At 43.6% G+C, this 27,836-nt stretch overlaps 1 protein-coding gene across 2 annotated transcripts in view; it reads right to left on the bottom strand.

Annotated features, from left to right (window-relative positions):
- Positions 1-27,836, bottom strand: part of ACTN2 (actinin alpha 2) — a 73,063-nt gene that overhangs the window by 29,920 nt on the left and 15,307 nt on the right. For both annotated transcript variants that reach the window (XM_006937742.5, XM_023240369.2), the window contains exons 2-7: positions 13,448-13,562; positions 12,402-12,521; positions 11,520-11,606; positions 7,712-7,799; positions 5,876-5,954; positions 1,989-2,070 (exon numbers count right to left, since the gene is read on the bottom strand). In XM_006937742.5, the coding sequence (XP_006937804.3) occupies positions 1,989-2,070; positions 5,876-5,954; positions 7,712-7,799; positions 11,520-11,606; positions 12,402-12,521; positions 13,448-13,562 (571 nt within the window). The remainder of the gene's footprint in view (positions 1-1,988; positions 2,071-5,875; positions 5,955-7,711; positions 7,800-11,519; positions 11,607-12,401; positions 12,522-13,447; positions 13,563-27,836) is intronic.

The raw sequence follows: 27,836 nt of genomic DNA on the forward strand, positions 1-27,836 counted from the left end.
ACCCTCAACTGCAGTGTATTAAGGAGGCATTGATTAGCTAAATGTCTCCTGTTTTTTCCTCCCTTTACTATTCTAGCTATTAACTCAAGTGGGTAAACTCTGGGTAGTTATTTACTCTATGGAAAGGTCCAAGGAGATACCGCACAAATGTAAACTTGGCTTAGAGAGGACAGACAGACAAAAAGGAAAAGCAACTGTTCTCCATTGCTACTTCATTATTTTATCACTTTCTCTCTCTAAAGAGCTTTTGAAAACCGTACACAGGTTCGGAGGAGTATATTCAAGTGTTAACACCCAATAATGTGGGTGTTTGATAAAATGATTAAATTAAAGGGCGCCTGGGTAGCTCAGTCGGCTGAGCATCTGACTCTTGATTTTAGCTCAGGTCATGATCTTGAGGTTCATGAGATTGAGCCCTGTGTCAGGCTCTGCACTGAGCATTGGAACCTGCTTGAGATTCTCTCTCTCTCTTCCTCTCTCTCTCTCTCTCCCCTTCCCATTCACACACACACACACACACACACACTCTTTCTCTCTAAATGAATAAACATTTCTTTAAATGCTCAAATAAGTGGATAAAATTAGAACCCTACTTCAAAGATCACTGTTTTGAGTTGCACTGTGTCCCTCAAAAAGATATACTGAAGTCCTAACTCCCGCCCCCAGTACCTGAGAACGTGACCTTGTTTGTAAGTAGGCCTTCACTAATATACTCAAGTTAAGATGAGGTCATGCTGGGGTAGGGAAGATCCTGAACCCAATGTGACTGGTGTCCTTATAAGAAGAGGGAAAGAGATGGAGAGACAGACATGGACAGAAGGTGGTCATGTAAAGACAAAGTCAGAGGTTGGAGTGATGGATGATACCATAAGCCAAGGAATGCCTGGGGCTTCTTGAAGTTGTAAGAGGAAGGAAGACACCTCTTCTCCAGATTTTGCAAGAAGCATGAGGCTGCCAACAGCTCGATTCCAGACTCATAGCCCACAGAACCATGAAAGAATACATTTGCGTTGTTTCAAGCCACCTAGTTTATAATTCAAAATGCAATCACCAAAAATAAGGAGGATCAGAAGATTGACAATTGCCTCTAATCAAGTTCTTTGCTTTCCCCCAACCATGTCAATTAGGGGAAGAAATGGACCATCAGGGAAGAATAGTATCAACAACAAACATAGTAATAGAAGTTCCTTGAAGGTAGGACCCTGCCTTCCACACCTCGTGATCTCCTGCAGGACCTAGCTGGGTCCTGCACACAGTGGGAGCTCGATACACATCTGTTGAGTGAGAAGAGAATCGCAAACAAGTGAATTGAATGGATGGTCTCCACATATCTGTCCTTTCAATGGTGTGCCGTAGGTACAACGCACACAAATTCATCACATGCAGAGAGCACAGAAGTTACTGGAAACCAGTCCCCAGCATAAAAGGTGCTCAGCTGAAAACTGCTGAGAAAGTTAGCTTCTTTCAGATCTAACTGAATGTAATTTAGACCCAAAATGAAACATCGAAGCTTGAGAGGCACACTGATGGCTGAACTTCAGTATTGTGTATTTCGATTCTGTAACTTCTTCTGGCTGGAAGGATTTTTTTTTTCCCTTGTGAAGTCCTGACACTTCACAAGATTTCTTTGCTAAACTTGTCTCCATTGTTAAGAGAAATAACGATGTGTTGTTACAAAAATAAAAATCACAAAGCAAATCACAAAGCAAAGCATTCTGCCTTTTCTTTGCCAAAGCTGAACCTTTTATCAAATTATTTTCACTATAGTTTTGCTACTTGGTTTTGAGCAGGATTTTTAAAAAGAATTCAAGAGCCAGTTACAAGGAAAATTCCCTTAACCCTCCTGTGGCCAAGGACAGAAACTTCCTCGGATTCTTAAGTACTCCAGATGTAACTTGGCTATAAAGTTTTACAAACCTCCACACGTGGCCATAGCATGCACAGTCCACGGATTTTATATGAGTCGGTAAACACAATTTTCCTCTTACCTTCAGCATCCAGCATTTTGGGAATATCCAGGTGTTTCTCTGCAATTTCCATGGCCAGGTTAATATTTCCTATTGGGTCATCCTGTGTGAAACACAGCATAGCCAGTTTTTGAAAGTATCTTTTGGACAGGTGTTACGAGTAATGTTTTTTACATACCTTACTTTTCAGAGGAGACTTTCTCATGCCCACCACATAACCATGAGAGTGTAAGTAATATTCCTTCTTATCTTTTCCCAATCCCTCCAAACATTTAGAGAAAAACCAAAAATGATGTGAAAGCCACACGAGCCATGCACACTGCAAATCATAAGATGTGAGCCAAATGAAGAGGCCAACTGCTTTGTAGACAGAAAAGTTGACAGATGTTCTCTCACGGACCAGAAAGAAGCCTGAAGACCTCCAAGCTTATTTTCAACTCTACTGATAACAACATTTAAATGATTCCAGAAGCAATCATGAAACGTACATTTTCCAGATCTGGAAGGGCATCATGGAGAATGTCTAACACCTTTGTTTTAGATGTAAGAAAGCTGAGGGGTAAAGAGGACAAAAACATGGTGGCCGGTGAAACATCTGGATCCCTAAAGAAGCAAGGGTGGCTACCCTTGAGCAAGATGGCTACCAAGAGCAAAAATTATGCTTCTAGGGGCACCTGGGTGGCTTAGTCGCTTAAGTGTCCTACTTCGGCTCAGGTCCTGATCTCATGGTCTGTGGGTTGGAGCTCCGTGTTGGGCTCTGTGCTGACAGCTCAGAGCCTGGAGCCTGCTTTGGATTCTTTGTCTCCCTCTCTCTCTGCCCCTCCCCCACTCATGCTCTCTGTGTCTCAAAATAAATAATCAAAATAAATAAACATTAAAAAATTTGAAAAAAGTATGCTTCTGGGAAGCTAAAGACTAAAATTATGAAAATTGTGAAGAAATTTTTGTTCTTAAGATTACATTTACCTTCACAGTAAGATTGGTTAAATTATGTGTGTGTGTGTGTGTTAATTTATAACATAACAAAATAAATTTAACCAGAGGTGTATATCCGAAACAGAAAAATTTAAAGACTTATTTAACACTTCTTGTTTTGATCCACTTAAGAGATTATTAGGAACCTTAAATGGGATGGGGGTAGGTAAGATAGAAAATCAAACTGAAAAGTAGTGTTAGTCCTGGGATCGCTTGAATGAATTTTAACATCAAAGCCATTTAAACATTTTAGAAACTGCAATGGTTTACAGGAGCAGAATGAGTTTCATATGCTGAAGCGGTTTTAGAAGGGCAGCCTTCAAAAACACATTCACGAGGCTCAGCAAAGAAACCCAAGTAAGCTTCCTGGCCTCACAGAGTATACATTTCGGGCAAAACATTTTTTCCAGTAAAAATTTTAACAAAGCATATCATCATTTCATTAAAAGCAGCCTTATCACCAAGTGAGTCTTACCTGTGTATTTTATGCATCTATTTATAAAGCCAAATCGCTGAGTAAAAGTATCTTTCTTTTTGTTTTAAACACGTAAGAAAAATTTCAGTATTAAAAATAGAATAATGGGGCGTCTTGGTGGCTCAGCCATTAACCACCTGACATCAGCTCAGGTCCTGATCTCACAGTTCGTGAGTTCAAGTCATACATTGTGTAAGCCCCATTTCTCTCTCTGCCCCTCACTCACTTGCACACTCTCTCTCTTTCGCTCTCAAAAAAATTACAACGATTCTGCGACTCTGTGAAAACTACCTCATTTATACTGTGATTGAGAGAGAGAAAATGTGGCAGTTAAGTATTTTCTTGGCTCAGCTACTGGCCATGTGACCTTGGGCAGATTTCTGAATTCCATTACTTCCTTCATCTATAAAACTGGGATAATAATAGTACCTACTTCATCAGTGCATTATATTTTACTGTGCATTGTACTGAATGACTATGCATGTATATGTAACATACACAATATATATACACAATATACATATTAGTACATGTATGAATATATGTATGTGTGATATCTATGCATGTGCAACCTACATATTAATACATACGTATGTGTATAATAAATATACGTATTTATTTATAACCGACTCTAATCTAGAGCTGTGTAACTATTAACTGCTACTGTTAATTGCTATCATTTTTCACTCATCAGACATGGCAAATTACCACAGGTCTGTGGACCATTGGTAATAAAAATCGACCACCATAAACTGCTGATGAAACTCGTTCGATCTAGAACAATCTCTTCATTTTGCAAACAAGATAGAGATTCACTGAAAAAAATATACACTATCTCCAAGTCTGAAACTTTTCAAAATAACTCCAGAATAAGAGAATGTGTTTGAAAAGCTGAGGCACTCAGGCAACCTTCCGTTACGGTACAAGTAAATTTCTCAGGAGTAGCTGTCATCGGAGACAGGCCGGGAGGGAGGCAGTGAGCAGGTGACAGCTAAAAAGGTGCCAGGGGCACCTGAGTGGCTCAGTCAGTTAAGTGTCGGACTCCGGCTCAGGTCATGATCTCACGGTCCGTGACTTTAAGCCCCACATTGGGCTCTGTGCTGGCAGCTTAGAGCCTAGACCCTACTTCGGACTCTGTGTCTCCCTCTCTCTCTGCCCCTCCCCTGCTGGCGCCCTCTTTCTCTCAAAAATAAACAACCATTAGGGGTACCTAGGTGGCTCAGTCGGTTAAGCATCCGACTTCAGCTCAGGTCATGATCTCGCGGTCCGTGGGTTCGAGCCCCGCGTTGGGCTCTGTGCTGACAGCTCAGAGCCTGGAGCCTGTTTCGGATTCTGTGTCTCCCTCTCTCTGACCCTCCCCCGTTCATGCTCTGTCTCTCTGTGTCTCAAAAATAAATAAATGTTAAAAAAAAAAATTTTTTTTAAACAAACAACAACAAAAACAACCATTAAAATAATAATAATTGCAAAAAAGTAATAAGAAGGTGGCAAAAGCCAGGACACTCTTCCCATGACCGTGCGCACCACACAGGTGAGGGCAGCATGCAGCAGAAACAGTTCCACAGCAAAACACGTGACTCAACGTGAAGGCCACGAAGCACACCAGCAACCGGAAGGAACTGGGCCGTAACCATCACTTGGGGGAACATCTTCGGGGCAGGCAACGCCTCTAGCCCTCGATCTTCACACGTTGTTAAGTCTAGGGCAGCAGGACTACCTACCGCCAGGTTTAGAAGGGGCCTGGAATTCTTTTCTCTGTCACAGATTCACGTTTTTAAACCACTGTTAAAGAAAGGATTCTGACGCTAATGGAAACTTAAGCGAAATGAAGCTTAAGCTTAAACAGAGAATTAAAATTTCCTCAGCTGAAGTTTCTAAAGAGAGCAAAACTGAACGACAGAAACCCTTTTCCGAGGCTACGGCTAATACCTTCTGTCAATGGCAAGATGATTATGGAGTGTCCCTTGTGTGAGAAATTAATCAATTCTGAGTGAGAATGTCTGCAGCTCAACCCTGCAGAAAAGGTAAAGGGAATTTGAAAGGAAGGCCTAGGGTATTTGAACCCTTCTTTATCCCAAACCATAGATGTTTCACTTCTCATATTTACAATCTGGGAGCGTAAAATCTCTGAGACACATCTCTAAAAACCTTCAAAGTAAATCAAGCCAAATGGACGAACATATCTTAATTTGGGCCAAAAGGCTGATGTGGCTCTGGGTCTTGTCCCATCTTCATGATTTAATATTAACAATTAATTAATCGCTAATAAAAGGATTTTCCTGGCTCCCCTTCCCACTTGCACTACGTGCAAGGCTAGCTGGGGACACGATGCTGGTGGCAGCCTGGGTGTTCGTGTGAGTTCAGTGCTGATGTGCTCATTTCGGGACAACATGCTGAGGGGCGGGGGGGGGGGGGGGGGGGGGAGGTGGGACGCTGCATGCCAGGTCCCCAGAATGACCTTGTTAAGCTTTGAGTAGTCAATGAGGTCGGGCCGGTGTCTGTGGATGAGCGCACAGAGTCCGAGGCCGTCTTTCCAGCTGCATGATGGTCAGGAAGAACAGGAACACGTGTTAATGGAGAAAAAGCAGCAGCAAGGGTCTGCCCTGGGTCAGATGGAGCCCCGAAATTTGGGACGCATGGCCCCTAACGCCCTTCTGTCTGACTTAATGCACCAAAGGCCCCATGTACCTCCCTCCCTACCCAACCCAGTATACTGTGGTCCCTTCCTTGAACACCAGTCTTCTTTCCAGGGGGTTTCTAGGGTCCTCGGTTCTTCTTCATTTACAGCTTCGGGCCCAGGACTCTTCCCCGTCCCGCCAGCCCACTCTGGCTCTGGGCTGGGAGACCCGGCAGTGACGAGAAGGAAGACGCCCCTCTACTGTGTCTTGCTCTCCTCCCGGTTCAGTGCCCTCCATCCTAAACCCCTCCTCCCTCTCCTCCAAGTCTCCCACGTGGATCCAAGTGCCAGGGTCTACCCAATAAACACACACGAGGACGTCTACCCCGAAATGTCCACGACATACTTCTCTCCAAGATTCTTAGTATACTTGAAAAGTCACCATGAGCTCCCAGGTACTCCCATGTCTTTCCCCATAAGGTTCTTTACATGTTTTTAAAAAGGCAAAGAGAAGCGAGCACCTGAGGGACTTAGCAAGGAGGGCCTGGGCTTCCGGTCTGTTTCCCCAGAGATACCTGCGCTAACCGTTCTTCAGACGACCTAGGGCGGTGAGCCTCCCAGCGATGACCAGGGGTTCACTGAGGGCTGGGAGCTGGAGTTCTGTTCCTCCAGGGAAGGAAGGGGAAGCAGGGCAGGAGGGAAGCCCCAGGGGCAACACAGCTGAAGTGCCTGGGCCAATCTTGGGCCCAAGGAGGAAAGCAAGAAGGTCAATGAGAAGCCAGTCTGGAACTGGTTGACTTTAATGCTGGCAGAAGGTCTCAGCCCTTGGTGGCTCCTCATGCCCTCCAGACTGCGTGTTACAGGGACAGGAAGTCCTCTTTCCCACCTCTGCCCCTCAAGGCTCAGTGCCTGACACTTGGTAGACACTCTACTGATACTTGTCTCCCCAGAAGAACCTCCCCGATTTTCCCCTGTGGCTCATCCTCACCCTTCATTTCTCTGATTACCCACAGTGGCTGGGGACTCGTTTATATTCATAGGTAACCCACGGTATAAAGGGCGACAATACAGACAGCTCGTCCACCCACAGACAGCAATGACAGAAGACCTGCATGAGGTAGAATACTGAAGCACGTGACAAAACCGTGCTCTCGAATGGCATTTAGCTTTCATTTCTCCAGGTTCCTGTCATTCTGCAAATGTGAGTGTTCTACTTCTCTCGAATCCCAGCATACGAAGTTGGCCGATGAAGCGTCTTTCCCCGTCGAACACAGGGAGGCATCAGTGTGCAGACGATCCATTGTGGGAACACGCATTTTGCCTCCGTGGCCTTCTCACCGAGAAGCCCCGCCTTCCACCTCCTCCCAACACCAGGTGAAGGCAACGGTGAGGTGCAGTCCTACACCCCCAAACTGTGAAGCCCCATTCAGGTGCTGCAAGGTATTCACTTATCAATACCAAGCTGTTCTACCAGCGCCTCAAACCTTAATCAGACACCCCCCCCCCCCACCCCCAGAGAGATCTTAAGCATTAGAGATTCTATGGCCTCGGTTCCTCTACATACATAAAACATGGCTCAGACAGGAGCAGGAAGATACCAGTATAAGAAACCACTGTTCTCCCTGCCATCTAAGGATCCCAGTAAGAATGTAAGAACCCAGGGCCCTGGCTGCTTACCTGGTGTGGAAGTTCTGAATGTTCACATTTCTATAAGGAGCGGTTTTCCTTTGACACCAAAGCAGGAGACCTTCTTTGGCAGAGGTTTCTGTAATGACAGCCAGGAAAAAGTGTCCGCGTGGAAATACTCACTACTTAATGCACCCAACTCCCAGTCACTTTCTAAAAGGAGACATCCTGGGGGGGGGGGGGGGTGGGCAACCATCAAACACATCCTCTCTTCCTGTGGTCTCTGTAGAAGGGCAGTGCCCAGGGACTGCCTTGTGATGACACTTAAGAGACTTGCAGAGGAGGGGCACCTGGGTGGCTCAGTCAGTCAAGCATCTGACTCTTGATTTTTGGCTCAAGTCATGATCTCACGGTTCATGAGTTCGAGCCCTGCGTTGGACTCCATGCTGACAGCGTGGGGCCTGCTTGGGATTCTCTCTCCCTCTCTGCCCCTCCCTCATTCCCTCTCTCAAAATAAATACAATAAACTTTAAACAATAAAAAGAGAGACCTGAAAAGGACAATGTAGGAGCAACTGTAAGTTATGATACCAGAAGTATCAAACAACCAGACTTCAGGGATTTGGGCAATTTACCATTTTTAAAGGAAACTTTAAAATCTGTGTGTAGTTTATGACTTCACTAACCTGCCCTTCAATTCACTTACCATTTGGAATCCTGGGTAAATGGAATTCACTAGAGGCCACGGTTGTCTCAGATTTACTCCCTTACCCAGTGATTTTTATAATACTGAAAGGCTTTCATTAGTGCATTTCAGGTTTGGCCACCTGAGTTCTGACCAAGTGGAAACAACAACACCCCCCTGTGGTAGCCATGAAGTTGTGCGGCTCCGATGTCCTGCTGCTGGGAGCACAGGGCAGCTCACAGAGGTCCCAGGTGGCACTCTGAATCCACCCCTCACTCCCCAGAGGCCATACTTCCTCAGCTGCTCCGGCCAAAGACTGAGCGAGGGAGGGGCCTTAGAACTGGGCCATCCTGTGCATGTGGGGCTCCTCTAAGAGCAACTGAGGCATAGGGGCTCCCCGCCAGCCTGTAAACAGACCTAAGGACCACATTGCAGGTAAGACTCTTCTCCCCCAAGCCTTCCCTTCCCTTCTCCAGCATGGGTGTTGGCCAAGCGCACTGGCCATTTCCTGTTCTTCACAGGCATTCCCCTCCACCCCCCCCACCCCCAAATCTCCTGCATGTCTGTTCTGGACTAAATGTTTCTATCCCCCTAAAATTCTGATGTTAAAGCCCTGACCTTATTTAGATAGGGAGCCTTTGGGAGGCAATTAGGGTTAGATAAGGTCACGAGGGTGGGGCTCCTATGATGGGATTAGCACCCTTATAAGAAGAGATACAGGACACAGCAAGATGGTGGTCATCTACAAGCCAAAATAAAGGTCCTTATCAAAAACTGACCACAGTGGCACCCTGATCTTGGACTTCTAGCCTCCACAACCATGAGAAAATAAATTTCTGCTGTTCAAGCCACTCAGTCTATGGTGTTTTGGGGCAGACTAAGACAGCATCTAATACCCACCTGGCACTTGCTTCTTGGAGAACCCAAAGTTACGTATATCCAAACAGTTCCTCAAACCCGCTCCTAAAATCTAGGATTCTGTCTGTATTTAAGTGTTAACAGTTTAGAAAACCCCTGTAAACACATGGACTCTTGACTAATACTGGAACTTGGCCTCCCATTTCAGTTAGAGCTTGAAGTTTATTTTTTTTGTATCAAAATAAGTATTCCGTAATTATTTATTTAAATTATCCATTCTAGTTCTGACTTCCTTTTGACCTATAACCCAGTTTAAATAAACACACTCCCAAAATTTCATGTGCTATGGAATAACTCGAATGATTCCTGTTCACATCTCTTCTCTAGAAAATTCTTGTTTGGAAAAGCAACTGAAAGTTCTAAGACCTCATTCAAATATTAATTGGTACAGATGCTGAAGGATGAAACTCCCTATCTAGTGGTCCTGGCCAATAGAACTAATAAGAAAAAGTACGCCAGGAGGAAATAATGTACTGTACATTACAAAGTTTAAATGAAACAGGCTAGCAAGGCAAACAGAGGTAAAGTAGATGAATAAAATCTCACAACTGCTATGGAAATTTAAATTTGCCAGTCACTGGGGCACCTGGGTGGCTTAGTCGGTTAAGTATCCGACTTCAGCTCAGGTCATGATCTCACAGCTCAGAGACTGGAGCCTGCTTTGGATTCTGTGTCTCCATCTCTCTCATTGCCCCTCCCCTGCTCATGTGCCCTCTCTCTTAAAAACAAACAAACATTAAAAAAGTAGAAGAAAATAAAAATAAATAAAAATAGGGGCACCTAGGTGGCTCAGTCAGTTAAGTGTCTGACTCTTGATTTCAGCTCAGGTCACAATCTCCTAGTTAGATGAAGTCCCACACTGGGCTCTGCACTGAGCATGGAGTCTGCTTGGGACTCTCTCTCTCTCTATTCTTCCCCTGCTCACACTCTTTCTCTCTCAAAATAAGTAAACATTTTTAAAATAGTAAAACCAAAAAATTCATATTTGTTCTTTAAGGTGGGTTTAACTGTTTAAATATTTATATCTGGAAGTACGTAAAACTGGTAAAGTTATTACGAGTTACCGCCTCTTAATACAGTGAGAACTTTCAAGAAGCATTTTGTTATTTTCGCCGGAATGAAAGAAATGTGCTTGAATAAAAGTACATTTATGGAAGTTTTCAAATTCAGGCTGTTTATTAATTCAAGCTGGCTGTCATTTCTGAGCCTGAATTACTGAGATTTTAATACATCATATCTTACTTGGATTTTTAGATGACACAAGTGGGGCTTCAGAGCCAGACAGGAATAACCTAAGTGGGTAAGAAACTCCTTAAGGGTAAATACCATAGGCTTCAGGCCATCTGGTCCAGCAGTAGATAAATTAGTGGTTTTTTTTAGTGTTTGTTGGTTGATTAGCAACTGACGTCATCTGAAAAACCAGCGTCAACAGGGACTCCATCCTGGGCAGAATTATAAACAACGCCCCCCTCACCATGCAGGTACCTGGTTACCTGTCAGGTGACAAATGACAGGATGCTGACTGGCTGGACAATTCACACCGCCTTATTTAAATATGTTCTGCGGCTATACATTTTGTGATGTGAAGCCTAAACAGGCCAACTTCTAATTTTGCGAATGTCAATTTGACACTTTTCAACAGTGCTGAATTCATCAAAATATTTAGGAGTACAGTGGGCGTAAAAGACTAAAGATTTTCATCTTCGGTGGAACGCCAAGGATTACGATTCTATTATAGTGACAGAACAGTTGTTGGGCCGAAAGATACAATAACAATAGAGATTTTGTTAACAGAAAGACAGAAAGAGGGACAGAAAGACAGAAACAGACAGTGAAAGGAGGAAGGGAGGGAAGGAGGGAGGGTGAATGAATGAACTCAGATTGCAACTGTTTTTTTGCACCTGAAAAAAAGTGTTTCAGCTTTAAGTCTTAACAGCACTGCTCTAGTTGTGAACCTACTAGTATAATAAGCAATTAGAAGCTCAAAAAAAGGCTCATTTTAAAGAGCGACTTCTGTTCTGAACACGTGCTCATCTTTTCCCCAAATGACTCCACCCCCGTGAATGAAACAGTATTACTGGGGTCTTTTCCCATACAAATATAAAACCTGTGAAAACCCAACTCCCATATCTTTCCTTAAATCATGTAAATGGCACTTCCAGCTTAAAAGCCCTACTCAAATTTGACTTTATGAACTCAATTTACACAATCACTCCAAGTATCTTATTACCATCAGATCTTCAACCATGTCTCTTACCTTCAACTGAAATATCCTGAATAGCAAAGCGAAGGATGATGGTCCAGATCATACCCAGCGTCATTTTCACGTTGCCATCCACAATTTCTTTAGGTGAGAAAACACAACAACAAATTAGTGTCGTGATAACATAACCGGTGCATAAACTTCTCCTATAACTTGTACGTTTCCCCTAAGCTTTGACTTCCGAGCTATCGGAAACTACATCCATACGCAGAAAGACCAGTTGATGTTTTTGTAAGTGTGGCAGCGTGTCTAGTTATAAATACAGTATTCATAACCAAATGTCTCTAGATTAAATGAATTCTGAGTTAATCATAAGCACAAATCTTGTGAATGCATAATCACCAAAAACAACCCAAGAGTTTCCAAAGTGTAAAGACTAGATGGGCTAGGGTTCTAAGTCATCAGATACACAGAACACAGGCTGTTCTTTAGACCCCGATCCTTCCAGGGGTCCCCAGGTGGCAGGTTCACAGGATTCAGTTGTGTAAACTAAGAAGCAGGGGAGTCTCAGCTCCTACCAAACTCTCCAGGGTTCCCAATGTCCCAGAGAATGAAGAGGTCACTTTCCTCCTATTAATTAGTTCTTTTTAAGAGTGACTGGGAAGGTTGAGGTCTTTCTCATGCCGATAATCGGTTTGAAGAAGACAGCATTATATTTGACTCTCGTCTTTACGGATAACCTCGGAGCCTGGCCTCCCATTCATGCTACCTTTTATTCTCATCTCTAGACACCAGAGCCTACCAGAGAGCCTGACGTGAAGCAGACACAAGCAACAGAAGGGGGGGAGGGAAGAATTCATCCGGCAGCAGGCACACCTGCCCCCCACTGTGAGATCAGTGTGGCAGCCAAGGTTATTCTTCTCACACCTCATTTACCTTCAGCCCCGATGGACACCAGTTTCACGCCTTTGCTGGCTATGTAATCCAAGGCTTTGTTGACATTAGCAATTTTGTGGAATCGCATTTTTCCTCGGTCAGGTTTCGGCAGCCTTTCCCCTGTCAGATGAAAAAAGAAGAGCGTAGGCACAGAGAAACTAATTCCTTGACGTGGAACCCAGATGCCAACATTCAGGGTCGGTGCTTCCTTAAATGGAAAGCACGGTATCTGACTATTTCTGATGGGTCTCTGGCTTCTGTAAATCACAGTGTAGAGGAACACGGACCAAAGAAACTTTCAAGACCAATGGACTGATGTGGAGCCATGTGCTTTTCAGATCTGCCGGGAGACTCCAGTTTGGCCCACATACGAGCCAACTAACAAAGGAGAACGGAGAAAAGCTGGTTGGTATCCTGGGAGCGTCTGGAGCCGCCGACTAGCTATTAGAGGAAGTCAGGAGAGCCTAGTCCAAATCACCGCGGTGGCTGCCAGGGCTGAGACACCTGATTATGAAGATATATGGATCGGGGCAGACTTGCCATCGCCCTCCCAGTCACACTTCTTCAAGGGTGATCCCTCCTCTCATCCAAACTCTAATCCAGCCAACTGAAATTCAGGGCAAAACACAACCCCTCTGGGATTTGAGCTCATGTTTTCCGAGTTACGCCAACACACACACCGGCTGGCTGCATGAACGACAACATTTGGGAGATGCGCTCGCTGGGCTAAGAGTAGAGAGGGCAGCTTGGTGGGTAGTCACATAAACGTCACTTTTTTTTCTTTTATTTTGTCTCGAGGTGGGTGGTACAAACATGATTTTAACGAGTCAGTTTTAAGCAGAATTTACTCCTTATTGAGGGCAGAAAAAGAAGTCCAGGCAGACTGCTCTCTGGAAAGGTTTTCTTTGCTAATAATACCACGTTCTTGCCCAGCCAGGTTCAAAGGGAATTTCTGATAGAGTCATCTCTAACTAGACGCATATCTAGGGCTCACACGCGGATGCACGGGATTCGGGTAGGACGGCTATGCAATGTCCAGGACCAACCTGAGATGACTTCCAAAAGCAGCATGAGTTTAAGGCCGTTCCTGAAGTCCTCCTCGATGTTCTCAATCTGGGTGCCAGCTTTCCTTAGGTGGGAATTACACCAGGCCGTGAAGGTCTGCAACGAGAACCAGACGCTGCTGGGCACAGACCCATCGGCGGCCAGCCCCCCTCCATGCAGACAACACTTGACATCGTATGCACTCTGGGGAGTCTAAGAGGCTGGAACTCCTCTGGGGAGAATCTGGTGGAAAGAACGACTTGAAAGACTAAAGTAAGATTTTGTTAGTTTCCCCTTTAGGGACAAAAGAAAATCACTTATTTGATAGGCCAGCCTGAGGAATTTGTGCCTTCTGTTTAAAACGGTACCACGTTCAGGGCCGCCAGGGTGGCTCAGCTGGTGAAGCATCCGACTTCGGCTCAGGTCATGATCTCACGGTTGGTCAGTTCGAGCCCTGTGTCGGGCTCTGTGCTGACAGCTCAGAGCCTGGAGCCTGCTTCAGATTCTGTGTCTCCCTCTCGCTCTCTCTGCCTCTTCCCTGCTCACTCTGTCTCTTTCTCAAAAATAAACATTAAAAAAAACAAACAAACAGGTACCATGTTCAGGGGCATTGGGGTGGCTCAGGAGGATGAGCAGCCGACTCTTAATCTCAGCGCAGATCATGATCTCACATTTTATGGGATCGAACCCTGTGTCTGGCTCTACACTGACAGCATGGAACCTGCCTGGGATTTTCTCTCTCTCTCTCTCTGCCCCTCTCCCACTTGTGCTCTTTCTCTCAAAATAAATGGACTTTAAAAAAAGGTACCATGTTCACACCTATGCCTTCCGAAGACCTCTTACTTTGTAGGAAATACAGACTACATTAGAGTGTGCTTATTCCCTGCATACAACAAAAATAAGCTTGCTTGCAGAACGGATGAATAAATAATGTTTCAGGAATGTTCATAATGTCTTACTTTAGAGCAGAGGGTGGGCGGTATTGTGTCGCAGAAAGGAGAAGAGAGGAGGGGACCCATAACCACTAATTACCTACATCTAGCTTATCCTGAATGCACAACAATGTTAAGCCAGTAACTAAATTAATTAAACAGATTTGCAGTAGAGTCAGTCATTAAAAATAATGATAACAGTAATAGTAACAATAACTTCCTACTGGCTGGCATATTTCAGGCCCTGAGCTAGACCCTGCATCTCAAAGACCATTAGATACAGCCTAGTCAGGTTAACAAATTACAAAGACAATCTTCAGTGGAAAGATGGACTATATATGAAGTGACATCCAAAGTCATTCTGTTTATTTTTCAAGCCGCATTTAACTTGGCTTCCACTTGTGCACGATTTCCTGCCAAAACCATTTTAGAAGTGCTTCTGGCAGCTGCCGGCTAAGAATGCAAACTGTCCCCTTGTCTCACAACAGCTGTGGGGCTCAAGAACAAAATGCCCGGCACGTTACTCTGTGGGGAGACACGCAGATAGGGTCTGTGTTCTAGATGACAAAATGAATACCTAAAAAACAAACAGCTTTCATGCAACGCCACAAAAAGACATAGTTTCCATAAAAATGATTTTCCTGAGTAATAAAGAAGATTTAAAAACCTGATTGTCACTTCTTTCAACAAATATGTGATGGCATTAAGTTCAAGGGCAAAAATGTAGGCGTTTTCTTGGACTTAGAGGAATTCATTTTACTCGGCGAGCCTACAGTAACAATTAGGTCTCCCAAAACACATCTAAACTTTAGTCAGCTTTAAACAGAAGAACAACTTGAAACCATATACTCTAGATCTATCCCCAGTCGATGGGGCAGCTACTAGCCATGTGTAGCCATTTAAGCGTAAATTAATAAAAATTAAAGGAAATTAAAATTTTAGTTCCTCAGTTGCACAAGCCACTTCTCTTTTCCTTATTTTTTAAAAGAGAATTTATTGTCAAGTTAGCTAACATACAGTGTATACAGTGCGCTCTTGGTTACTAATCTTTGACAAAGCAGGAAAGAGTATCCAATAGAAAAAAGACCATCTCTTTAGCAAACGGTGCTGGGAGAACTGGACAGCAACAGGCAGAAGAATGAAACTAGACCACTTTCTTACATCACAGACAAAAATAAACCCAAGATGGATGAAAGACCTAAATGTGAGACAGGAAGCCATCAAAACCCTAGAGGGGAAAACAGGTAACAATCTCTCTGACCTCAGCCACATGTGGCTGGGCACAGCCACTTTTCAAGCGCTCTTTTTCTTGCTGGGCACAGCCACTTTTCAAGTGCTCAAAAGCCACATGTGGCTGGTGGCTACTGAGCTGGATGGTGCCCATAGGGAACATTTCCAGCATCATGGAAAGCTCTATGGGACAGAGTTACTCTAGATAACCCAACTTTGGTGTTTGAAACTAAGATTGTTACAAAGAGTCCATCGTTTATTTATTTCAATATTAGTTTATCTATTTACTTTTTTTTTTTACACTTGATCTTAGTCAAAAGGCCGAGAAGCGATTTATTTTTTATTTTAAGTTTATTTATTTTTGAGAGAGAGAGAGAGGGAGAGATACAGAGCATGAGTTGGGGGAGGGGCAGAGAGAGAGGGAGGCAGAATCCGAAGCAGGCTCAGAGCCTGATGCAGGACGCAAACTCACAAACCATGAGATCATGACTTGAGCCCAAGTCGGACACTTAACCAACTGAGCCACCCTGGCACCCCTATCTATTTACTTTTTGAATAGGTAATGAATTTCCTTGGTTCAAACTTCACGTAGGGGCACCTGGGTGGCTCAGTCGGTCAAGCATCCAACTTTGGCTCAGGTCATGATCTCACGGTTCATGGGTTCAAGCCCCGCATCGGGCTCTGTGCTGTCTGTGCAGAGCCTGCTTGGGACTTTCCCTCTCCCTCTCCTTCTCTGCCCCTCCCTCACTTGCGCGTGTGCACTCGCTCTCTCTTTTTCAAAATAAATTTTAAAAACTTAAAAAAAACTCAAGTGGTACAAAAGGGTATGAAGTGAAAAGTATCCCTTTCTTCCCACTCCCAACCACCCAGCTTTCTTCCCCAGAGGGAACACACACATTCGTTTGTGTATCTCCTCAATGATCTTCGACAGATATAGAGACAGATACACACATCGTTTTTTGTCCCTTTAATACAAATCAGAGTATACGCATTGTTCTGTACCTGGATTTTTTTTTACCCACTTAAAAAATATAACCTAGGGGTCATTCTGCATCAGTACAGATCATTCCTTTACATGGCTACATAGTATTTCCCTGTAGTGCATATACCATACTTTAGGTAACTAGCTCCCTGTGGATGGACAGTTAAGCTGTTTCCAGACAGTTATCCTTCAGTAAAACACATCCCAGGCCCCATTTTCAGCAAGAAAAACTACTTTAAACATGGTTTTGGTTTTTTGTTTTTTTTTTTTTAACTCAAAATACTGAGATTAATCATATATCTAACCTGTTGGGACAGGCACAAGAAAACAGGCCATGATTTTTTTTTAATATAATATTTTGTCAAATTGGCTAACATACAGTGTATACAGTGTGCTCTTGGTTTTGGGGGTAGATTCCCGTGATTCACTGCTTAATACAACACCTAGTGCTCCTCCCAGCAAGTGCCCTCCTCAATCCTCATCACCCATTTTCCCCTTTCCCCACACCCCCATCAACCCTCAGTCTGATCTCTGTATTTAAAAGTCTCTTATGGTTTGCCTCCCTCTCTGACACTATTCTTCCCCTTTCCTTCTCCTATGGTCTTCAGTTAAGTTTCTCAAATTCCACATATGAGTGAAAACATATGACATCTGTCTTTCTCTGACTGACTTACTTCACTTAGCATAATACCCTCCAGTTCCATATCTATGTTGTTGCAAATGGCAGGATTTCATTCTTTCTCATTGCCAAATAGTAGTCCATTGTACATATAAACCACATCTTCCTTATCCATTCATCCATCGATGGACATTTGGGCTTTTTCCATGATTTGGCTATTGTTGAAAGTGCTGCTATAAACAGTGGGGTACATGTGCCCCTATGCATCAGCACTCCTGTATCCTTTGGATAAATTCCTACTAGTGGTATTGCTGGGTCGTAGGGTAGATCTGTTTTTAATTTTTTGAGGAACCTCCACACTGTTTTCCACAGCGGCTGCACCAGTTTGCATTCCCACCAAGAGTACAGGAGGGTTCCCGTTTCTCCACATCCTTGCCAGCATCTACAGTCTCCTGATTTGTTCATTTTAGCCACTCTGACCAATGTGAGGTGGTATCTCAGTGTGGCTTTGATTTGTATTTTCCTGATGAGGAGTGACATTGAGCATCTTTTCATGTGTCTGTTGTAGGTCATGATTTTTAAAAATTGAATTGACAGGCAAAAAATATCATGACCTAAAATATTTATAGAGTTCTTTTTGTTCAGATTCAACTTAAAATGAGCAACTACTGCTGGTGAAAATTACCTTATCCTGTTACCACATGATTTAAGTCCTTTCATAATAAAAGTATCAGAAACACTCCCGGATAGAACCCCAAAGCTGCTCATGAAATCCGCGCAAGCTTCCTGACCCCGCTATGCAACACTGTGGAGGTCTGTTTGATCCTACCTTTTTATAGGTATACATAACAGGGAAGGTAATTTCCCAGAGGTAATTATTCCTTTGTGCAAATCCAGAGAATGAATCTAACCGAAAAGGTCAATTTATTTAGTTAAGTCTAATGAAGGGTCCCTATCTTTAATGAGCATTCCAAGGAGCCAATAAAGGTGGTAACTAACCAATTGGAATGTGAAGAAAGGACCCCAACAGCTCTGAGATAATAGCTTGCAAAGAGGCCAGTGCACTCTGAAAAGGAATTTTAAGCTTTGTTAGAACATTTAATTTTCATTCTATTTACAGTTTTAATTACCACGGTCTATAGAGACTGTTCTTAATGCATTTCCAATCGTCCTCGGTTTCTCGGAAAAGCCTGCTAATTATGGAGGAGACAGAGCAACAACAGCCAGAGCAAACCTCCATACGTCTTACCCGAAGGCTTCTTTGTGGCTTGTCTTGCTGGCTGATAGCAACGCACATCTTTAAAGTCTGTGGGAACTAAATCTTGGAGGGCTAGCGTGGAATGAGGGTAGGTCCACACGGTTTTTGAGGCAGGCTCCTTGGGTCAAACCAGACTACCAAGCCAGATGTCCTTTCTTAGGAAAAACGATGCTCTATGAACTAGACAGAGTCCAACAAGGAAACAGGCCACAGTCTCCGCAGGTCACAGCTCAACCCAGAAACTGCTCAGTCACAGGTGAGGTTCTCCAACCTCCTCTCCTGCTTCCTCTACCTCCCTCCTGGAGAACAGCTCATTCCCCACGCCTCTACACCTAGCGATAAGTACCAATGCTTTCTGCAGCTCAAAGACAGGCATGTGGAAAAAAAACTTTCAGGGCCATCCAAAGATAACCCGACAGGAAACCACAGAACCATCTACAGATGTTCCTGACTTACGATGGTCCGACTTCTAATTTTTGGCTTCCTATCGGCATAAAAGCCATTCGCAGTCAGTAGAAACCATACTTGGACTTTTGGATCTGTAGCTTTTCCCAGGCTTGTGCTATGTGGTAGGGTCCTCTCTTGTGACGCTGGTCAGGGACAGCAGTTCCTTGACAGCCACAGGACCACGAGGGTAAACAACTGATACACTTACCAACATTCTGCACCCATATACATGGCCCTTCTGTCGCTCACTTTTGGTACGGTATTCAACTACATGACAGTCAACACTCTGTTATAAAACAGGCGTGGTGTTAGAAGCTCTTGCTCAACCGCAGGCTAAGAGAAGTGTTCCAAGCACGATGAAAGTCAGCTGGGCTGAGCTATGATATTCAGGAAGTTAGCTGTAGAGAATGCATTTTTGACTTACGGTATTTTCAACTTACAATGGGTTTATCCAAATGTAACCCCATCAGAAGTCAAGGAAGATCCATATCTCCAGAAAGGAAAGGCTGATAGTATTTGAAGTCCTTACCGCCTTCCAAAGAAGCTCACATGAAAACAAAAGGAAAAGGCGGGAAGGCAGTGGAAAGCACTGTCTCGACATGTATATTCCTGAGACAACAGGAGCAAATATCAGCATCTCTTCCCAAAAGAGAAGGAATCACCACCTGTGAGGCACCGGCCAGGATGGGCAGTCCTGGGGGCGCAGACTGATCTTCCCAAATACAGACCTACCCTGGCCATGGCATAAAAACTCTTCAGAAACAGGGTGCAAAGGAGAAGGGCCCAGAGGTGAAGGCTGTGTTCCCATGGCTTGTAGGAAGAGGTTTTCACACAGAAAGCCTGAAGGATATTCAAACTATCAGCGGTCCCTCCTCTGTTATATTCTGAAACGTAATCGAGAGACCCAGAAAATGTTCTTTAACCCCTGAAACATGGTGGCTGAGAACAATATCTGTTGAAGGAGTTTCCCAGGAGTAGCTGTTACCAAGAACTGTCTGTCGGTCCCATTCAGTGGTGGGCGAGGCCACTCCTTCTTCATGAAAAATGTACCGGCAAAGCCCCTAGTTAGTCCACAAGAACTATAAGACTGACCACTGTCTTTCTCAAAGATGAATTCTATGCCAACCAGCACATTGTGCTAAATGACAAAAAAAGTACTACATGAAATGCTGAGATAAGCCTGTGTTACTGAAGGCTATACATTTGCATTTGGTTTCTTTTTCAATGAATTAAGCCTATAGACATAAACACCTATATTGTAGACTTTTCCACAGAGAAAAAGGGAAGGTCTTTTAATCAAGATGCGTAATAACTACAGTTATTGACATAACACAAGTTCATATCTCTACCTGGAAGAGATTATTACCCAGATAAGGACCAAAAAAAAAAAAAAATCCACCTTGAGTCTGACATGGTTGTCTGCATAGCAGTCTATTTCATACTATCAGTTAATTATTAATTCTTTCAGCAATTTGGTTCTAGGTGTGGCCTGCCTCCTGTAAGACTAACTGTTCAATTTACTAAACAAAAATATGGCAAGACAACACCTATACATTTCCTTCATTCTTGTTAAACTAGCTTTAACTGATGATAATGCCATAAAATACTCATTTCAGATCACATTTCCTGAAACGGGCACTCAGAAAAGCTTACGGGATTTTTCGAATGAAACAGAAGAGGGCCCGCTGAGGGTTGGGACATTTGGGCAGAGGCCCACTGCATGAGGCTCAGGGGGTACAAAGGTCTTAGCTTTCAAGCCCACCAATTATGAAACAGTACTGTTGTCAGATCCAAATCAGTTTGGGGCATTGTCAAAGCGCTCTGTGACTTTGAGATTGCCCATAGCTTGCTTTCCCCAGCGAGTGGAGACACCGGGAGGCTCGCCGTGTCCATCCTGGCCCGCATCCTGTGGGGTGGGACGAATTGGCCCCAGGTAAGCGGGGACAGTGGGCCCCAGGAGAGGCGGAGGTCAAGCCCGGCCCAGCCTGCAGTCATGGCTCAGAACTCAGATTCTATTTCTGACTCTGACTCCATGTAACTGTTTGTCCTTCATGCCCTGACACTTTCCCAGCTACAAAAACACGGGATAACTGTCACGATCAACTCTATGAAATTGTTGAAAAAGTTATCAGGAGGAGAAGAACTGTGAAAGCTGGTCAGCCAGCGTTACCTACTGCACTGGTTCTGAACACACTCTCATGTACACCTACCGGAAACCACTCTGTGGTTTAAGTTGATTTTTCTAAAAATGCTCCATTTATTTTTCTATTTACAATAATCACTTTAATGGTGTGTTCTTTTCCACTCCATAGACTCCCAATTTGCCAAGATTTCTTCTAATCACTTGTGTGTGTGTGTGTGTGTGTGTGTGTGTGTGTGTTTTAATATTTGAAAAGTAAGGGGTGGGGAGCATCTAGAATGCTGCACAGATTTATAAAATCTCCGGTTAATGCAGGAGAGGAGGTCAGAGCTGTTCCTCTGGAGTAAACGTGATTTCAGCTTTAGTGTTTAAAAAGGAGACAGTACCCTTACAAAGAGCAGGGAGCCCACTGACAGAGAGGGCAGAAATTCCTGCCCCTTGTGGCTTGCAGAGGCAGAACGTTCTGGCTCACCACAAAGCTTCACCGTCCCCTCAGCCGAGAGAGAGATTCCAGTCCACACACCACGTGAGGACATGCGCTGGGCGATCCATACGATGGGCCACTCCAGAATCACACCAGAAATCAGCAACATAGTCTTACATTTAAATATTCAGACACATAACCATCTTGGAAAACATTTAAGGAAGTGCTGGGTGTGGACCCAGAAGTCACTCTCAATATTGACTGGTCAGCATAGTCATCTGATCTTGAAAAAAATCCCAAACCTTCAAGGTTGCCACACGACATCATATTCACACAACATTACAAAAAAATGTAACCAGAGAAAGAAGCATGTAAGCATTAAAGGGTTATTTGTAAGGATCCTGCCTGTGCTACAACCAATTGCAAGACGGAGCCCTAATGTTAACCAGGGACCTAAGCACCCAGTGGGCAGTCCTCGGCTTAGAGCTCCAAGATCCTGCTAGATAACACAGCGTGCAACAGCTCAGGTCAGCAGTCACTGAAGAACAGCAGCCCTAAAATCTGAAGCCTAGCTCTGTGACCGGCTCAGCATCTGGTGTGGGCAAGTCGGCTCCTCTCTCCTGGGGCTTGTTTCTTCCCCTAAGGAATGCACCGTTGACCTAATTCAACGAGTTGACTGTGATGCGTGATGAATTAAAGAGAACGCAAAATATGTCACAAATGTAGAAACACAAAAGAACAGCACTCAGTGATGGCAATAATTCAGAGAGAGCTGAGGTGCTTTGGGGTTTAATTTAAAAGGGAATTAAACCATCGCATAGAAAAACAGACAGCCTACAGTCACGATCTCAGTCTACTTGAGCATAAGAGATATTCCACCTCCAATAACTAAGCATAAACAAGCTGTTGCTTAGCACAGTTCATAAACTGTTGCAGTAATACAGACAGAAAAGGGAGGCGAGAAGGTCTGGGATCCAAGAAGCCGGAAAGATGCCAGGTCTTCATCTTTTCCGCATTTTCCACAAGTACTCACACCACTGGTCAGAGAACAAAGAACATCGTTAGCATCTCTTCACTTCCTCAAGGCACAAGGTGTTCAGAACATTAACTCTGGCTGATAGCAGGAAAAAATATTATGCCTGGGTAATTTTTTTTTCCCAAGAGACAATCAATATAAAGGGCTACATTTGCATCAGGACTTGGTTCCAAATACACTAAGTATAAAGAGCCTTAAAATTTAAGTCTTGTAAGGGGCACCTGGGTGGCTCAGTCGGTGGAGCGTCCGACTTTGGCTCAGGTCACAATCTCACTGTTCACGAGTTCAAGCCCCACGTCGGGCTCTGTGCGGACGGCTCGGACCTGGAGGCTGTTTCGGATTCTGTGTCTCCCTCTCTCCCTGCCTCTGTCTGCTCCTCTCTCAAAAGTAAATAAACATTTAAAAAGTTTTTAAAAATTAACTCTTATAAAAAGGCAAATCCTTGAAATAAAGATGAGTCACTTTCCCTCTAAAAAAAAAAAAAAAAAAGGCAAATCCCATTTCATCCCATTGCAAATGGCAGACACACACTGATTTCTCAGACTTTCATATGCCTGCAAGCCTACACCAAAACGACCACAGTAATCCTGTCTTACTCACCTCTGTATCACCCACAGAACCCAACACCCAGCAGGCATACCTGGATTCACACAGAGAGGACTAGCACTTATTTGAATTTTCAACACTTGAAATGCTGACAATTCCAGTCATAAATAAGCTGGAAGCTCAACAGTACCAAACACTGCTTTTTTTTTTAATGTTTATTTATTTTGAGAGAGAGAAAGAGCAAGCAGGGGAGGGGCAGAGAGAGAAAGGGAGAGAGAATCCCAAGAAGGTTCTGTGCCTGACTCAGGGCTGGAACTCACCAACCATAAGATCATGACCTGAGCTGATACCAAGAGTCAGGCGCTTAACTGACTGAGCCACCCAGGTGCCCCCAAAGTACTGTTTTTAACTTGAATCCCAGGGATACTCAGAAATACAAATTTAAGGGGCTCCTGGGTGGCGCAGTTGGTTAAGCGTCCGACTTCAGCCAGGTCACGATCTCGCGGTCCGTGAGTTCGAGCCCCACGTCAGGCTCTGGGCTGATGGCTCAGAGCCTGGAGCCTGTTTCTGATTCTGTGTCTCCCTCTCTCTCTGCCCCTCCCCCGTTCATGCTCTGTCTCTCTCTGTCCCAAAAATAAATAAACGTTGAAAAAAAAAAATTAAAAAAAAAAAAAGAAATACAAATTTAATTACTCAAAGACAAAGTAAGTGGGGAAAAAAGAAGAAGTCTTTTTCCACTGATGATTCACTGCCCACCCCCCCCCCCCCAAGTTCTGTCAGCAAGCAGCGTCCGGGGGTCTCTTCTACCCAAAGTTAGGATGTCTGGCAATCTCAAATTGGGGGGTAGGGTAGCCTACGAACAACTCAAGGGGGACTGTCACTATCAGAGTCCTTTAAGGACCTGGTGGGAAAGCAGAAAAAATACTGTCAGAAATACCTGATGTGGGACACCACGTAAAAAAAATAGTTACAAACAGAGAGGGACGGAGGCAAACCATAAGAGACTCTTCAAATACAGAGATCAGACTGAGGGTTGATGGAGGGTTGGGGGAGAGGGGAAATGGGGGATGGGCATTGAGGAGGGCACTTGTTGGGAGGAGCACTGGGTGTCGTATGTAAGTGATGAATCAAGGGAATCTACCCCCAAAACCAAGGGCAACTGTATACACTGTATGTTAGCCAACTGGACAATAAATTATATTTAAAAAATTAAAATAAAATAAAATGCTGGTGTAAGTGATACACTTATAAGCGGGGGTCTTTGCTCTGTGCTCCTGACAGGTGGCTGGAGCATACTAGCACTCAGTATTTGCTCAATAGGATCTCATTTGCCAGACTTTCTGGGACAGTTAGTAAAGACGAAAGCAGTCAGATTTTTTTTTTTTTTTTACTGAAAAAATAAAAAAGACTGAGGAGTTTAAAATCTGCTATCTGTTCAAGTTCCAGGTTTTTAAAAAATTATCGTGTCAAACTTCATTACGGAATCCTTAAATGTTAAAAGAGACTCTGTAACCTTACCAAAAAAAGAAGGAAAAAAAAAAAACCCTTGTAAAAAATAAAAGACAACCTCATGGCTGAGGGTATCCGAAAATAGAATCAGGCTAATGGATGATCCTTTAAGTGGGTAGGTTAAAGATGGCTCTCCCAGCACTTGGAAAGATAGTTCCACCCATGTCTGGTTTTCATCAGAAATTCTGAACCGTGAATTTTGGGCTTCAGTCACCAGGCTCCTAAGACTGACTTCCATTTAGGTCCTGGGCTGTTCAGAATACAGAAAGAAAGGTTCTGTAAAGCCCTAAGGCTGCTAACAGGAAAAAAAAAATGGTTTTTAGGTTTTTTCACAAAGCCAAATCTAGCCCAGACTGATTCCGGCTTGAGGAATGGCCTCTCCAGTATGTGGACTCTCCTCCACAACTTCCAGAAAAGGACGGGACAGAGTAAAGTTACGAATTTGGAAAGGGGTAAGGACAACTAATAAGGCTACCTTGTATCGGGAAAAGTCTAGGCTTCAATAGGAAACCTGTGCCTTGCCTACAGCACCCCTCCTATGCTATTGTCCAACTCCTAAATCATAGATAAAGGAGAACAATCAAATCATTCTTGCCTATAGACAAGAAAGGCATTCTGTTCTGTACAGGGACCATCCTCCTTCCTCCCATAGAAAAACGTCTCCTGCCCTGTGGACGTTCATGTCGCTATTCCTAACCTATAAATGTGCCTCTTCTTTGGATTTTCTCTTGAACTGCTCGTTAACTCCTCTTCATTTTTCTTTAATGAGTTAAATAACATCTTTAACATGCATTCACTTTTTTTTTTTTAATTTTTTTCAACGTTTATTTATTTTTGGGACAGAGAGAGACAGAGCATGAACAGGGGAGGGGCAGAGAGAGAGGGAGACACAGAATCGGAAACAGGCTCCAGGCTCTGAGCAGTCAGCACAGAGCCCGACACGGGGCTCGAACTCACGGACCGTGAGATCGTGACCTGAGCTGAAGTCAGACGCTCAACCGACTGCACCACCCAGGCGCCCCAACATGCATTCACTTCTATGTTTGTGTGAGAGTCACGCTTTTTACCTTTATTTAAGAATTGTCTTTTCATACTTCAGGCTTTAGGGTCCATTTTCTAAAGACAGGTCAACCCTCAAACACGCTACAATATTCGTTATTCCGATCAAAATGTTATTGATTTCAGTGAAGACAAGAATGATGTGCGGAATCGAAGTCTATCATTTGCTGATCTTAAGTGACGGTATGCTTCCCTTGTCCTGTGAAAATGACAACTGTCCTAAGTCTCAGCTTACTGGATTCCTTTTCCATGTCAAAGCCTCCATTTAAAGTCTAATACGTGTCCCCATGTTCCCTCTCATACGAATCACCATAAATAATACTAAATTTGGGTTGAATTATTTAGCACGTTTCCCTGTTTCATAAAGATCTTACATTTATCTAGAAGCTCAAGTATTTCCATCTGTTAATTTCCTCCCTGCTCAAGAAAATTTCCCACAAACATTTTATCACCACTCACAGGAGTCTCTATTACTCATGCTCTTGATTTTCATTTCTCAGCTACAGTTACTCATCTCTACATTCCTATTATCGGCAAAGTACGTAAAGTAACAAGCAAGAACATCAGACACGTCTCTGCTCCACCGATTCTCCGTGTTTTGAAACAAAAAAAAAAAATGGTTTTGAATTTTTTGGAAACAAAATATTTATATAAAAATTTATAAAACTTATTTTTAAAACCTTTTATTTAAAAAAAAAAGTCCTAGCTCTTCTAAAGGACCGTTAGTAAATGATCTTGGTGAAACTCCCCCGTTTTAACTGTTGAATGGAAAAAGGCAGAGGTTAGAAATGCGCAGATTCTACCCAAACTATTCTAGGGCTGGACGCATGTGTTAAACTAATCAGATCAAGTATCTTCAATATCAGAGTCTCAGTCATTCTTGCTCTAAAAGGTTTTTTGTTTTTTGGTTTTTTTGTGTGTTTTTTTTTTTTGTTTTTGTTTTTTTTTTTTTAATAAAGGAGGCAGGGGTAAGCTCAAAGAACCACATGAAAGCTCTCAGGTGCCTGGTCAGCCAAGACAGAGCAATTCCCGGGCCAGGAGCCTGACTTAGCCACTGGCTGGGAGTTCTCTGGGGTCACACCTGCCTCCCCCAAGCTGGCATGAGCTATGTGGAGAATTCCTTTGAGGACTTTCTGGTAAGCAAGCATCTACAGCTCCCAACAAACAGCCTTACATATGATTGATCCTGAGCTATGCTTCCCAAAATAACTTGTTCCCTTGCAGCCTGGGTAATTATGTGCAAGATGTGGCTCAGTGACAGGGCAAACCCAACTGTTGCTTGGTTTTAGGCAACAGCAACATTTATTATACTTTTATTATTCTGTTCCTGAGGATGAATGCAAGGCTTTTCTTTAGAAAAGCAAACTGATGTTTCCCTCCTCGGCCCATCCGGGGAACTGAAGGAACAGTTCACCAAAATGTTACTACTTTCAGGGACCCAAATAAATGGCTGCCTCATAAGGGATTAAAGTGCTCATTTAGAACGAAACAGCTCTCCGTAAGACACCACATGCTCTGCATTGGTGTTTGGGGCCAGAGCGCAATCCTAAACCAGAAACAGTCCCCATCAGGTACGTCTACAGGATTCCTCTCCACACGGGGAAACCTCTGGTTAGCAGAAGGGGTAAAAACAGGGGAGCCGGCCATTTCCAAAGTTCCTGCTCACTCCGTCCTGAGGGAACCAGGCTCCGATTTCCTCCTTCAAAATGTTCTTGCCTAGGGCTCATGCTGAGTGGACAGTGTTCACAAAAATATACGATGAAGCCTCCATATCGTGAGCCATTTCAGACAATTACATACTATGATACAAAATTCATAAACATATGCTTCCATACTATAGCATAAAGTGTTCTAGTAGACGATATGGCAAAATGTTAACACCAGTTTTCTCTAGATTGTGACTTTTAAAAATTTCTTATCCATATTTTCTGTAGGGAACGTGTATGACTTATGCAGAAATGTATCTTAAAAAAGTAACTCGGGGAAGTATATACAACGTGTTAGCCTAGATTCTTTGGTCTTCATCCTGGTTATCTGCAATTACGTTAAGCTAGCTTTACTTCATTAATCCTGCAGATTTCTCCCTGAAAAAGAAAAACTGCCTAAATTGCATATAATTAAGCAACCCCAGATTTCTGAAGTTAACCAATGGAGGGCTCCTCCAGGATTTTTTTTTTTTTTAAGTTTCACATTAAAATCCCTATTTCGA

Source organism: Felis catus, chromosome D2, assembly GCF_018350175.1.
Source record: "Felis catus isolate Fca126 chromosome D2, F.catus_Fca126_mat1.0, whole genome shotgun sequence".
In the NCBI taxonomy this organism is placed as follows: domain Eukaryota; kingdom Metazoa; phylum Chordata; class Mammalia; order Carnivora; family Felidae; genus Felis; species Felis catus.